The following is a 14,120-nucleotide window of genomic DNA, read 5'->3' on the forward strand; positions in this document are numbered from 1 at the left end:
GACAAAACCAGCATCCACTGGTCTTTTTGTGTGATATAGGGTCAACCATGGAACATCTGCACAACTACCTCTCCTTCTACATTATCTGAATGCTTCCCACTCCCCTCAATTTCATTCCTTCCCTCTTTCTATCTGCAGCACTCCCAGATGACTACCCACTCCTCCCCATTCTAACAAGAGTCTCATTAAGTAGTGGAATCTATATAGCACATGCTGGACTTGAATTTGCAGTCTTCTTGCTACGTCCTGTCATATTCTTTACTGGAGACCACTGCTACTGGAGAAATAAACTCCATTCTCTCAGCATTAAAATTGTTGATAGGACCGAGACAGAGGGTCAAGAAGGATTGTAGTCTGTTGTATTGGAACACAATTGAGACAAGGGTGGGGGATGGACTAGGAATCTGAGTTGCAGACACAGGACTTGTTTATTAAACATCAATAAGCCCAAACTGGGGAGAAGGATGGTGTCACTGCCCCTGACACTGAACCACAGCACAGAACTGGCAGGGCTCTGGAGTAACTGGCATTGCATAGATGCTGTAATCACTGGGAAGGGGTTGTCCATCTGACATGGAAAAGCTAAAGCGCTGCAGGAGGAAGGTGAAGAAGAGAGAGAGCTCCACGCAGGCCAGGGGCTCCCTTAGGCATGCTTGGTGGCCTTCGGGTTGGAGAGGGCTCAGTCAGACTGGGATTTGATTGGTGCTCCACCATCCAAGGCACCTGGGGGAAAAGATGAACAGTCAGGCAGACCAGAGGTACCTTCTGAGAATGCCATGAAGGGCTCATGCTACACAAAGTGGCCCTTGGCATCCAGGAAGTATTCAGGATGAAAGCAGAGGGGCCTCTCCCAAATAGTCTCATCCTTTAACTCAGAAGATAGGTTGGTAATGAGGGACTTCTCCTCCAGGAGGCACAGTGTGTTTACATTAACAGGGTGAGGCTTACTAGACACTAGTCACCAAGTGCACAGGCACAGCCTCTACCACACACACTGGATGCTGTCGTATAAACTCACCACAGAAGCTTCTCACCTTTTATTAATACTATGACATGGATAAGTGACAGGTGTACACACTGTCACCTGTATTTGTAGGTAGTGGCTGTTGCAACCACTCCTTCCGTATTTTACCTTGCTTGCCTTTCTAGCTGGGGATTCTAAAGCACAATTCCTGCTCTTGTTTCTCATATTAACCCAGGAGAAGTTGGTTCTGTTGAGTTGAGAATTGTGTTGCCTAAACTCTAATCTTGCATAATTGGTCAGATCAGGCCAGTGGCTAGCTGAAGAGATCCAGGTCTACCTTAGGAATAAGGAAGCCCTGAACATTGCTGTCAAGGGAAGTCCTGTGTGGCAAAGCCATTGCAGTGATGTCTTCAGAGCACTTCACCTCATTGGTGAAGGGCATGAGGACCTGGTCTGCCATCTCTGGATGCCATACCTGTCCTATGACCTTGTCGATTTCCTATAGTTTTGGGCCTGGAAAGAGAACAATACCTAAGTTAAGGAGACACAGTATGGAGCCCCCTTTCCCTCCACTACTGCTCTGTTAAGGGTTGAATCCAAGGGAGGAAATATGGCCATCTTCCTTACTGGAGTGTGGGTTAAACCATCACTTGGAACCAGAAGTATCTCAAGTAAGCTTAAGGAGTGTGCTTCTACCATCCTCTTCCTTTCTTCCCAGCCCCAGCAAGGCTCACTCTGAACATCTGGATTCTAGATCACGAGAAGCAGGGTCCAGGTCAGAGTGACTGAACTCATCACAATCCCAGCACCCAACAGGTGAAGGATAAGCAGATGTAGAGTGGTTCACTGAAGCTACTCTCATGGTTCCCCTTTGCCTAGGACACAGGAGGACAGCAGACTCACTGTACACACTGGAGTTCTCCAAAATGCCTTCCTGATGACTTCAGGTTGTTACACTTCGGTGTCACTGACTTATTCACGGCTCAATGGACAACAAATCCCGTAGTCTCACCTGCTCCATCTCAGACAGGAAGGCATCAGTCAGGTCACAATGTGACTAGTCAGGGTCCCATGTCTTCTAAGATGTTGCTCAGTCAACATCTTATCCACTATGGTGAGAGATGCCTTTTTCCCAGGCAAGACTGTCACCCAACCCTGAGATGCTCAGGACAATTGGGAATGTGTTGAGAACCTGTAACAGCCATATCATATGCTAGGCCACCCTGCTGCCTTTAATTTAACAAGTTGGGTAAATAAGATTTCTAGTAATAATATTCATTATTATTCCAATGTGTACTTGTGTATACATGATGTGAGGAGAGCTATTGCCACAACAAAGATGCTAAGGTCTGGGATAAACATACAGAGTCAGTTCTCAAATAACTACATGGGATGAGAAATGAAACTCAAGATCCCTGCTTGCCTGGCAAGCTCCTTACACACTGACCATCTCTCTGGATCCTGGGTACATAGGCTTAGTGTTGATCTCTGACAGTCTCAGTTTACAGCTTCTTCCATGATAGACATAGGCCCTGTTTGTTCCCAACCATCACCTGACTTTGACGTAGTTCTAACCTTCAGCCTCTAAGCCTTGTGATGGAAATCTCATAGGCCTTCGTGTCTTCCTTGTGAGCAGAGATCCAGGTTCTCACCTTCCAGAGTGCCTGGCCTTGATCATTCTCCCCCTCCCATTGCTTCAAGCTTGTCAAGTTTCTGGCTCCTATTCCTGTAGTTGACACTTCTAAAGATCTCCTTCTCAAATCCCCTGTCTACAGCCTCCTCTTGGGACATAAACCACACAGAAATAATACTGCAGGCTGTCCTTGATACTTCTACATCAGGGATGAAGACAATTTTCTTTTACATGCTTTCTTTCAATAGCTTTAGAATTTGATTATGTCAGGGTCTCCATATTTGAAGCAACAGGCATAAATGAGAGAGGCAATCACATTGCATATGGCTTTGTCCAGGAGGTGGTTGGGATTGTGAGGACTCATTGCATTCAAAACAATCATCTGATAAGGTACACTTTCAAAGCTTGAAGGCTTGAGGACATTGCATCACAGAGGAATGAGACCTCCAAGAATGTCATGGAGCACTTTTTGGGGAGGGACAGGATATGAGGGTTGACTGGCATTCAGTCAATGGCTTCTTTATGTGTGTGAGCAGTGGGAGACTGTCTCCTGCAGTTGAGGGACAAAGGCTGAAGCCCCTCTTGGCATGGGAAGGGCATTTAGGGAGGGCAGCTGGAAAACCTGTGGGTGAGTGGGGGCCCGTGTTGGGAAGGTACCTAGAGTGCCCTTGGTGAATGAGTGGGGAGGTGCAACTGGAGCATTGCCATCTTCAGTACAGGTCTGTAGTCAGCCAGTGGATCAGGCAGCAAGACATACAACAGGGCATTTCTCAGACCCAGTCTGAGGAAGCTGACAAATGATCTAAGAATCCTGTGGGTCCAGTAAGTTGGTCCAGGGACATGTCACATGCAGATATTTCTCTCTCTCTCTCTCTCTCCCTTATTCATCCTTTGTTTCTTGGGGGTCAATCTCACCTGGGAACAGTCTTCCACCTGGAGAGAAGTGAGGCTGTTTTCTTTTTCAGGCCAGAGACCTGTGGTCAGGGTGAGCAGCCATGAGGTAAACAGAATCATGACTCCTGAGCCTTCAAACAAATGGCCCTTGGGTGCTGGACACTGCTGGGCACACCGCACAGGCCAGCTCATCATTCACTAGGCTCAGCAGAGGATCAGTCGCTGTCCTTGCTGGGCATCTAGACCTCTAAATATCATAGGCTCAAAAGTCCCAGTGGAATCCAGGCAGGCTCTCTCTCTGCTGCACCTTCAGTGTAGAAGAAAGGAGGCAGGGGCCAAGCTGAGACCACACCAATGCTGCCCCACATCAAGGACTAGACACGGGTCTCCTCCTGTCTGCTGACCAGGCTACCCCTGCACTGACCAGCTCTGTGTCACTGGAGCCTGTGGGTAAGTCCATGCTTCTTGCTGGACTGAAGCCTCCTAGCCTGCTCCCTCTTCCTGTCTAGGATTCTTGACCAGGCCCAACCCAGTTCCATAAAATGACATTTGACAAAATACAACACCCATTCATAATAAAAACAAAAAGTCTTGGAATTCAGTAATTCAAGGCCCATACCTAAACATAATAAAAGCAATCTACAGCAAACCAGTAGCCACCATCAAAATAATTGGAGAGAAATTTAAAGCAATCCTGCTAAAATCAGGAACTAGACAAGGCTGCTCACTTTCTCCCTACCTGTTGAATATAGTACTTGAAGTCCTAGCCAGAGAAATTAAACAGCAAAAGGAGACCAAGAGGATAAAAATTGGAAAGGAAGAAGTCAAAATATCACTATTTGCAGATGAAATTATAGTATATATATATGTGTGTTATATATATATATATATATATATATATATATATATATATATAATCCTAAAAATTCCACCAGAGAACTCCTAAACCTGATAAACAGCTTCAGTGCAGTAGCTGGATATAAAATTAACTCAAAGAAACCAGTAGCCTTTCTCTACACAAAGGATAAACAGGATGAGAAAGAAATTAGGGAAACAATACACTTCACAATAGTCACAAATAATATAAAATACCTTGGTGTGACTCTAACTAAGGAAGTGAAAGATCTGTATGATAAGAACTTCAAGTCTCTGAAGAAAGAAATTAGAGAAAATCTCAGAAGATGGAAAGATCTCCCATGCTCATGGATTGGCAGGATCAATATAGTAAAAATGGCTATCTTGCCAAAAGCAATCTACAGATTCAATGCAATCTCCATCAAATTCCAACTCAATTCTTCACAGAGTTAGAAAGGGAAATTGGCAAATTCATCTGGAATAACAAAAAATCTAGGATAGCAAAAACTATTCTCAACAATAAAAGAACCTCTGGGGAAATCACCATCCCTGACATCAAGCAAGCTGTACTACAGAGCAACTGTGATAAAACAAACAAACAAACAAACAAACAAACAAACAAAAAACTGCATGGTACTGGTACAGAAACAGACAGGTAGATCAATGGAATAGAAATGAAGACCCAGAAATGAACCCACACACATATGCTCAATTGATCTTTGACAAAGGAGCTAAAACCATCAAGTGGAAAAAAGAGCATTTTAAACAAATGGTGCTGGCTCAACTGGCAGTTATTGTGTAGAAGAATGCCAATTGATCCATTCTCATCTCCTTGTATAAAGCTAAAGTCTAAGTGGATAATGGAACTCCACATACAACCAGAGACACTAAAATTTATAGAGGAGAAAGTGGGGAAAAGCCTCAAAGATATGAGGACAGGGGGGAAATTCCTGAACAGAACAGCAATGGCTTGTGCTGTAAGATCGAGAAACGACAAATGGGACCTCATAAAATTGCAAAGCTTCTGTAAGGCAAAAGACACTATCAATAAGACAAAAAGGCCACCAACAGATTGGGAAACAATCTTTACCAATCCTAAATCCAATAGGGGACTAATATCCAATATATACAAAGAACTCAAGAAGCTGGACTCCAGAAAATCAAATAACCCCATTAAAAAATGGGGTACAGAGCTAAACAAAGAGTTCTCATCTGAGGAATACCGAATAGCTGAGACGCATCTGAAAAAATGTTCAACATCCTTAATCATCAGGGAAATGCAAATCAAAGCAACCCAAAGATTCCACCTCACACCAGTCAGAATGGCTAAGATCAAAAATTCAGGTGACAGCAGATGCTGTGAGGATGTGAAAAAAGAGGCCAACTCCTCCATTGTTGGTGGAATTGCAAGCTTGTGCAAACACTCTGGAAATCGGTCTGGTTGTTCCTCAGAAAATTAGACATAGTACTACAGGAAGATCCAGTAATACCTCTCCTGGCATATACTAAGAAGATGTTCCAACTGGTAATAAGGACATATATTCCACTATGTTCATAGCAGCCTTATTTATAATAGTCAAAAGCTGGAAAGAACCCAGATGTCCCTCAGTGTTGCGGCCTGCCCGCAGTCCACAACACGAACAGTTCAACTGAGAATGGCAGTTCGCTGAAAAGAGAGGAATCTAGACGGGGCAGAAGAAACAATGGAGCTAAGACAACATCCTGATCAAAGCTCAATTTTACTATTTCCAGACACTCAGTTATAAAGGAAGGGGGAGGGAACCCAACTTCCCACCAAGTAACTCAGGGTCCAGTAGCAGGACGAACACGTGTGTGCCTCCAGGCAGCAAAGGCAGGTTCCAGCAGTAGGCGTGGCAGGACAAATGAGCCGGTAGCTCCACCCTTGAGCAAGCAAGTTCCAGGCTGGGGGAAGGGAGGCCACACCTCAGCAGAAGAATGGATACAGAAAATGTGGTACATTTAAACAATGGAGTACTACTCAGCAATTACAATGAATTTATGAAATTCTTAGGTAAATTGATGGATCTGGTGTATATCATCCTGAGTGTGTATATCATCCTGAGTGAGGTAACCCAGTCACAAACGAACACACATGATATGCACTCACTGCTAAGTGGATATTAGCCCAGAAACATAGAATACCCAAGATACAATTTTCAAAACGAATGAAAACCAAGAAAAAGGAAGATCAAAGTGTGGCTACTTCGTTCCTCCCTAGAATGGGGAACAAAATACTCATGGAAGGAGTTACAGAAACAAAGTTTGAGCTGAGACAGAAAGAAGGACCATCCAGAGACTGCTCCACCCGGGTATCCATCCCATAATCAGCAACCAAACACAGACACTATTGCATATGCCAGCAATATTTTTATGACAAGACCATGATATAGCTGTCTCTTGTGAGGCTATGCCAGTGTCTGGCAAACACAGAAGTGGATGCTCACAGTCATCTATTGGATGGAACACAGGGCCACCCAATGGAGAAGCTAGAGAAAGTACCCAAGGAGATGAAGGGATCTGAAACCCTATAAGAGGAACAACAATATGACCTAACCAGAACCCCCAGAGCTCCTGTCTCTAGCTGCATATGTTGCAGAAGATGGCATAGTTGGCCATCATTGGGAGGAGTGGCCCTTGGTCTTGCAAAGATTATATGCCCCAGTACAGGGGAATGCCAGGGCCAGGAAGCAGGAGTGGGTGGGTTGGGGAGCAGGGTGGGGGCAGTGTATAGGGGAATTTAGGGATTGCATTTGAAATGTAAATGAAAGAAAATATCTAATAAAAATATTGTTTAAAAAAAAAGACTGGCATCATAGGTTGGGGCAAAGACAAGAGACTTTCTCAAGCCCCAAGTTGGCCTGAAAGGAGACCTGCATGGGAGTCAGGACACCACATGGATCATGGTCAGAAAGGGGATTAGGGAGACAACTTGCTCAGGTCACTGACAGACCCAGGCTGTTGGCTTCCTCATGGTTTGCTCTAGGTCCCTTCCAGGGTATCTTCTGGTACTGGATGACTAACCCTGCATGTCAGTGCTGGGACAATTCATTTGGCCTCTCATCTCTACCTGTCTGTTTCATACATGACATTATCAAAGAGAAGCAGTTGTGCTGACTGGGGGCCGTCCCCAGAGGGGGATGGGCTGAGTCAGGCTGGATTTTCCTGCATCAGGTAAGTGAGCCCTAGTTTGATAAGTGCCCAGACAAGTGAGGGATGTACCACACTGTGCTGTAATGGCTTTCTTCTTTGGCTCCAGCTCTTGGGAGAGGCATGCATGCTCTGCTAACCATGTGCCTGCTGCCACTGTCTTCTTCCCTTTATCCTCAGCCCATGTCCTCTCAGCCATGGTCTGTCAGACAACCCTGGTCTGTCAGAATCATGTGACTTCAGGGCAGACTGGGGTCTGCATATTCGTGTCAGCAGCACAGCTATGCCATGTCCACACAGGATGCTGGGACTGAGTCTCTGGCCATCAAGCATTGCTGCACTGGGACAGCGGTGCTCCCAGGTTTGCCATTTTCTGCTCACATATTAACAGATACACCATCTCTGTCTTTGGACTTCACTGGAAGAGGACAAATGGAACGTATGCACGTTTCTCATGGCACCATTTATACCACCAATAGGGATTTAGGCAAGTGTTCTGGATACCTAAGTGTGACTTGGAGTATGTGGAGATGGGTCAACCATGTGGGTGCTCCATTTCTGTGGCACCCACTAAACCCCTGGACAGTGAGGCTCACTGAGGCTCACTCTGAGCAATGCCTTCAGGCTGAGTCACACTGGGGACTGTGAATCCCATCCTGTGACATATCTGACAGACATCTGGGAGTGTGCCAGACTCCCTGAGCTCTGTTGTCACTTTGCCTGCTGCTCCTTTTCTTCTCTCTCATTTCTCTGTGGTCACCACTATAAGGACATCAGCTTACCTGTCCGAGGGAGGCTTTCCAGTCAATCATGGCACCACTGGGTGTTGGGAACCACCATGTCATGTCTCAGACAAGACCAGTGCTGGCAATCATTGGAAGCCTGCCACACCTGTTCCAGAGAACCATGGTGAACTTACCTTTGCCTATAGTTTGTAACCAACCTGGTCACCACGCTGGGTCTCAGTGTGTGATGCAGGGCGAGCTGTCACCTGAACACAGCCTACTATTTTGTTCTCTACCATCAGCCTCCCTTTCTCCATCCCTCCTTCCTGTCTTTTTTGTGCATCCTCTTCATAGCTCTGCTTTAGTTATACCACAAAGAATCTCCTGGTTACATAACCCAGGCTGACCTAAGCCTTGCTGTATATCCCAGGATAGCACCACACACATGATCCTCCTGATTGGGCTCCCAAGTATTGACACGGAAGTCCTGTTCCAATGATCCAAGGTCAGCACACCCTTTCATCAAAAGAGTTAGGTTGTCTCTTGGAAAGGAATGAAGCAGGTGGTATGGTTGTTTGGAGACTATTGTCTGAGGACCCAACAAGAAACATCTGGGGTTGAAGGAGAAAACAGCAGCAGACACAAGACTAGTTTATTATACATGGCAGGAAACTTCCCTGCAGAGCATGTCTGGAATTAGTGTCCTTGCTCGTGTATCACAGCACAGAGCTGGTAGGGAGAGGGGGCAACAAGATCACCATAGACTCCAGAGTTGCTGGGCTGGGGCTGTCCATCAGGCACTGAGAAGCTAAAGCGCTGCAGGAGGCAGGTGAAGAAGAGGAAGAGCTCCATGCGGGCCAGGGCCTTCCCCAAGCATGATCTGCGACCTGTGTGTGGAAGAGGGCCCAGTTAGTCTGGGACCTCATTGGAGCTCCACCCTCCAAGGCACCCTTGGGAGAGACAGGCAGCCTGGCATCCCCCAGGTACCTGCTGAGAATGGCATGAAGGCCTCTTGCTTCACAAAGTGGCCCTGGGCATCCAGGAAGTGTGCAGGATGGAAGTGGAGGGGCTTCTCCCAGACAGTCTCATCTTTCAGCATGGAGGACATGTTGGGGAGGAGGATTGTCCCCTGTTAGGAGGCACATAGTGTGAACATGGACTGGGAAGGGGCTGCCAAGACCCTGGTCACCAGGATCACATGCATATATTCTTTCATGCACACACTGGACCCTCTCATTCAACCTCAAACCCTAAGCCTCTCAGTAGCTTAGAGATCCCTGTAATGATCTTCCACTGGTGCCTACCCAGCAACCATCCCTGTGTGCAATGCTCCATAAAGTGCTCTTAGACCATTTTCTTTAACATTTCTTTCTTGAGGATTCTCGAAGGCTGCAACTTGCATGCACTCCTGTTCTTGTGAGCACGTTAGGAATAGGACATGGTGGTGTTGGTCTCTCCTGCCCTTGTGGGATAGTGATCATGATGAAATAGTATCAGACCCAGGCCTACCTTGGGGATGAGGAAGTCCCGCACTTCAATGTCACGATTTGTGATGCATGGTAAATTCAGTGGAATAATGTCCCCAAAGCGCTGCACCTCATGAATGACAGCATTGGTGTAGGGCATGTGGGCCTGGTCTGCCATCTCTGGACACCTCACCTGCCCTATGACCTCATCGATTTCTTGTTGGACTCTGCCTGGAGGGACAGCATCACCTCAGTGAAACAGTCATAGGGGACATCCCTGTCTTACAATCATGTTAAGGGTTGAGGCCATATGAGAAACACCAGTGAGCAGCCCTGGGGTCTGAGTTGAGGTAGCACTGGTAGCCACAATCATATCAACTGACTGGGAACTGTCCATCTACCTCCCTCCCATCCCCAGCCAGGCTCACGCTGCACATCTGGATGCAGGATCATGAGCAGCAGGGCCCAGGACAGTGTGGTTGAAGTGGTCACCATCCCTGCAGGAAACAGGTCACGCACCACCATGAGTAGGTTCTCATCATTGAAGCTGCTCTCAGGAGTCCCCTTGGCCTGGGCCACACAGAAAGAATGGGCTCAGTAGGGAGAGGAAGTCCCACATGGCCTCCCATTGTCGCCAGAGAAGCCCAGGTGCTGAGTCACTTGGTGATACACAGGACTCTACCCATCTTGCCTCAGAGCTCACAGGACCTCAGCCCACAGTCCCTGGCTACATCTCTTAGAGCTGCAAATCACCTTCTCTATCTCTGCCAGGAAGGCATCAGTCAAATTTCGGGGTGCTTGAACAGGGTCCCAGGTGGTCCTATTCTCAGTCAACAGGTTATCCAGTATGACCATGAAGGACTTCTGAACTTGGAGGGCCTTGTCAGCCAGCCTTGGGATGCATAGGAGTATTGGGAATGCGCTAAGAACCTGTGATAGACATAGGAAGTCTGAGAGGTTAATCTTCATAAAATTAATTATTAGTGAATCATAATCATGTATGGTACTTATGAGTCTCAGTGTGTAGAAGCAAGTGATAGGACAGTGTGTAGAGTCAATTATCTCTGTCCCACATGGCTCCCAGACATCAAACTGTGGTTGGCTGGCTTACTTGGCAAGCTCCTTACCCAATCACCCTTTGACTGGCTCCTCGGTGCTACTGATGCTCGCTATCAACCTGGACCAGGCTCAGTTGCCAGCCTCCCTCACAATAGACACAACGCCTGTGTGTCCCCACCTCTCCACTGCCTCCTCTATAACTGTTAAATTAGAAGAGCAAGCTAAAGGTTCTCTCAGCCCCAGGTGAACAAAGGAATATTCTACCCCAGCAATAACCACAGATTTTTTGTGTTCCAAAATATAGAAGGCCCAGGTTCTCTCCCTTTCTGGAAATCCTGATCTTGGTCTGCTTCTCCTTTCCTGTCATTGAACAGGTATCAACAGTCATATCCTCCTACAGTTGACCCCCAGAAGGTCTCTCTCACAGCCTTGGCACATAGCTTCCCTCAGGGAAGACAGACTGAAAAGAAGTGGCTCTGTAGCCTGCCCTGAACCTCCTACCTCAGGAATGAAACCAGTGACTTCTGTCAAACTTTGATCCAGTACTTTCAGCATCCTGATGAGGTAAGGGTCTTCATATTCAAAGCGATGGGCAAAAATGAGAGATGCAATCACATTGCACATGGATTTGTTCAGCATAGAGTTGGGATTGATGGGCTGCCCTGGGAGTGGAGATGGAGTGAAGATGCAAGCAAGTCAATGGACTGCCCATGTCTCCCTGTGCCCAACTACATCCCTCACCCATCACACACCAGCCTGAGCAATGAAGGCATCACAGAGGTGGCCTGCCTCCTTGATCACCCACTCCTCCAGAGATTTCTTGCCCAGGCCAAAATTGTGCAGAGTAGACAAAGAGAATCGCCTCTGCTCTTGCCACTCGGATCCATAGGGTGCAAAGATCACACCTGCAGACACATCTGTATGTAACCAAGAACACCCAGCTGTGCTGTCTCCTGCTCTCATCAATTCTCCTCTCCTCTGTGTTCTGTCCTGGCCATGAGCCTCTCAAAACCTTGCTATCACAATCCAGCGCATGCCTTCTGGGTAGTCCTCCTGGATTTCAATGACTCTTCTGTGAATTGCTTGACCACATTCCCACCCACATTCATAACCTTTGCTTCCTCTGCTTATTCCCAGATGTCTGAACCGAAATCCACCCTCCACACAGCCCTTTACCTTGGGATCCAGGCTTCACACCCAGGTACTCAAAGATGGGCACTGGAGGGCGGTCAGCAGTGTCCTCTCCACAGGTCAATAGCACTTCCTTCATTGCCTTCAGTCCATCGATCACAACCATACGATTCCAGGCCATCTATAGGCTGAACACGTCACCATAGCGGTTTTGAAGCTGAGGTAGAGAGACAGAGCACATAGGAAGTAGAGGTGCCCACAGATCATAGAACCAGGCTCACTCCACAACCATTGTCAAAGTGAGAGGATGCAAGGAAGTTTCTATGTGTGTGTGAGTGCACATTCCTGTATGTTTGTATGTTTATGTATGTAATTTAAGTATGTGTGAATATGTGTATGTGAGTCCATGCATATCTCTCCCTCTATCTCAGTGTCTCTCTGTCTCGCTTTGTCTCTCTCTTTCTCTGTCTCTGTCTCTGTCTCTCTCTCTCTGTTTCTTTCTCTCTTTCTCTCTCTCTCTCTCTCTCTCGCTCTGTATTTGTGTATGTACATATACCTTAGTGTGTATCTTGCTTGTTAATGAACCTTGCTCTTCAAATATCCTGAAAAATATTCCTTACTGAGCTCCATCTCCAGCCTGAGGCTGCCTACCACTGCGGTGTCTTATCTTTTAAGTTCAGCAAAGGAATCACAGTAGATATGACTCCCCAGTGGTGACCTTGTCAGAGCCAGAAAACTGTCCTGGGTTCTTTAGCATGTCAACATTCATGAAGAGACTCTGGATCCTCAAGAGGGGCACTGAGGCCAGAGAGCACACAACAGCAAGAGATTCAAGAAGCCACAGTCCCTCTCTCCACTCAGTGTCCTAAATGACATTTTTGGTAGATGTAACAGACCTTGTTTTGGACAGGGCCATAATGGACCTTTGTCCTCTATGGCTGCTGCCCTGTCCAAACTGACTAAACCCTGTTGTCACATCCTGCTTCACCTCCTGGAATTTTGCTCTAGGAACTCACAGTGGCTGCTACCAAAACATTTTTCTGCCTGTCCCCTCTTGGAGGTCTAGATCCCTGTCTGACCTGTGGCCTAAGCCCTAGTATGTGCCACTGCAGATACCATTACTTCAGTTACTGTCTATTGCTAAGTCACTCACCTTGTACAAGCTGTATGGAATGTTATCTAGGTCCACCTGCAGCAGGTTACCCAGCACAGGCCATGGCACAGGGCCTGGTGGGTAGCGAGAAGTCCAGCACTGGCGCCGGTGCATCAGGTCCACCAGTAATATAAAGATGACTGTGAATATGGCCACTGGCCACAGGCCAGTCCCAATCAGCAGCTCCATGGCTGCCCCACTGCTGCCCAGGCTTCCCAGAGGCCAATGAACAACACTCAAAACAACACCTAGGACCAGGAAGCCCCAAGCTTGGATCCTGCCACCTTATAAAGGAGTGCCAGGGTTGCCCTTTGTCTTCTGTGTGCAGCCCCAATCCTGTGGTTTTTTGTTGTTGTTGTTGTTGGCCCGTAATAGGGAGGAGCCAGTGATGTTCAGTTCCTTCCAGGAGCAGAGCATGCTGATTCTGCTGGGCTGAACATGGTAGGCAGATGTCTAGTGGACCCCTCTTCAAGACGGATGATCTGATTACTGTGTGCAGGAAATTCATCTGGTATGCTACCCATGCAAATCTTTGAGGGCTTGAGGATATTGCCTGAGAGAGGAATGAGACCTCCAAATCTTCATGGAGCACTTTGTTGACAGGACATGGGGCTTGACTGCCATCCTGTGAATGGCTTCTGTGCATGTTTGAGCGGTGGGAGGATGTTTTCTGCAGTTGAGGGAAAGAGGCTGGAGCCCCTATGGGCAAAAGAAGGACAGATGGGGAGGGAAGCTGGAATCCTTGCTTGTGAGTAGTGCAAAGGCATATAGAGCCCCTGTGGTAAAGTGAAAGTTATTGGTGGGAGGGCAGCTAGACCTTCTGTTGATTAGTGAGTGTCAGTAGGGAAGGCAGCAGGAGCATTGCCATCTTCAGTACAGGTCTGTGGTCATTCAGTTGATCAAGCAGCAAGGCTTACAACATGAGATTTCTCAGACCCAGTCTGGGGAAGCTGAGAAAAATCTGAGTATCTTACTGGCCATAGTTGTTACAGAGATTTGTCATATGCTGGCCTCTGTCTCTTATTCACCCTCTGTTTTTTGGTGGGTCAATCTCACCTGGGAACAGTTTTTC

The 14,120-nt window shown here is 47.1% G+C and overlaps 1 protein-coding gene and 1 pseudogene across 1 annotated transcript; both read right to left on the bottom strand.

Moving 5' to 3' along the window:
- Positions 1-470: 470 nt before the first annotated feature.
- Positions 471-3,683, bottom strand: LOC147000727 (cytochrome P450 2D3-like; annotated as a pseudogene).
- Positions 3,684-8,935: 5,252 nt separating this feature from the next.
- LOC110288527 (cytochrome P450 2D9-like) lies at positions 8,936-11,334 on the bottom strand. Its single transcript, XM_021154847.2, has 6 exons — positions 11,266-11,334; positions 10,459-10,635; positions 10,134-10,275; positions 9,749-9,936; positions 9,227-9,368; positions 8,936-9,126 (listed from the first exon to the last, which is right to left on the bottom strand). Exons 1-6 carry the CDS (start codon positions 11,317-11,319, stop codon positions 8,936-8,938), a joined length of 894 nt encoding a protein of 297 aa, XP_021010506.2. The 5' UTR covers positions 11,320-11,334.
- Positions 11,335-14,120: the final 2,786 nt, after the last annotated feature.

The sequence above is a fragment of the Mus caroli genome, unplaced genomic scaffold (assembly GCF_978045245.1).
Source record: "Mus caroli unplaced genomic scaffold, Mus_caroli_1 scaffold_16, whole genome shotgun sequence".
Lineage (NCBI taxonomy): Eukaryota > Metazoa > Chordata > Mammalia > Rodentia > Muridae > Mus > Mus caroli.

Bases quoted from the DNA above. Each gene is read 5' to 3' on its own strand.
- LOC110288527 (XM_021154847.2), bottom strand. From the start codon at position 11,319: ATGCTGAAAGTACTGGATCAAAGTTTGACAGAAGTCACTGGTTTCATT. The intron at 10,636-11,265 runs GTAGGAGGTTCA...TGTCTATCACAG, and splicing joins TCACTGGTTTCATTCCTGAG to GTTCTTAGCGCATTCCCAAT. The intron at 10,276-10,458 runs GTGATTTGCAGC...TGTGTGGCCCAG, and splicing joins TCCTGGCAGAGATAGAGAAG to GCCAAGGGGACTCCTGAGAG.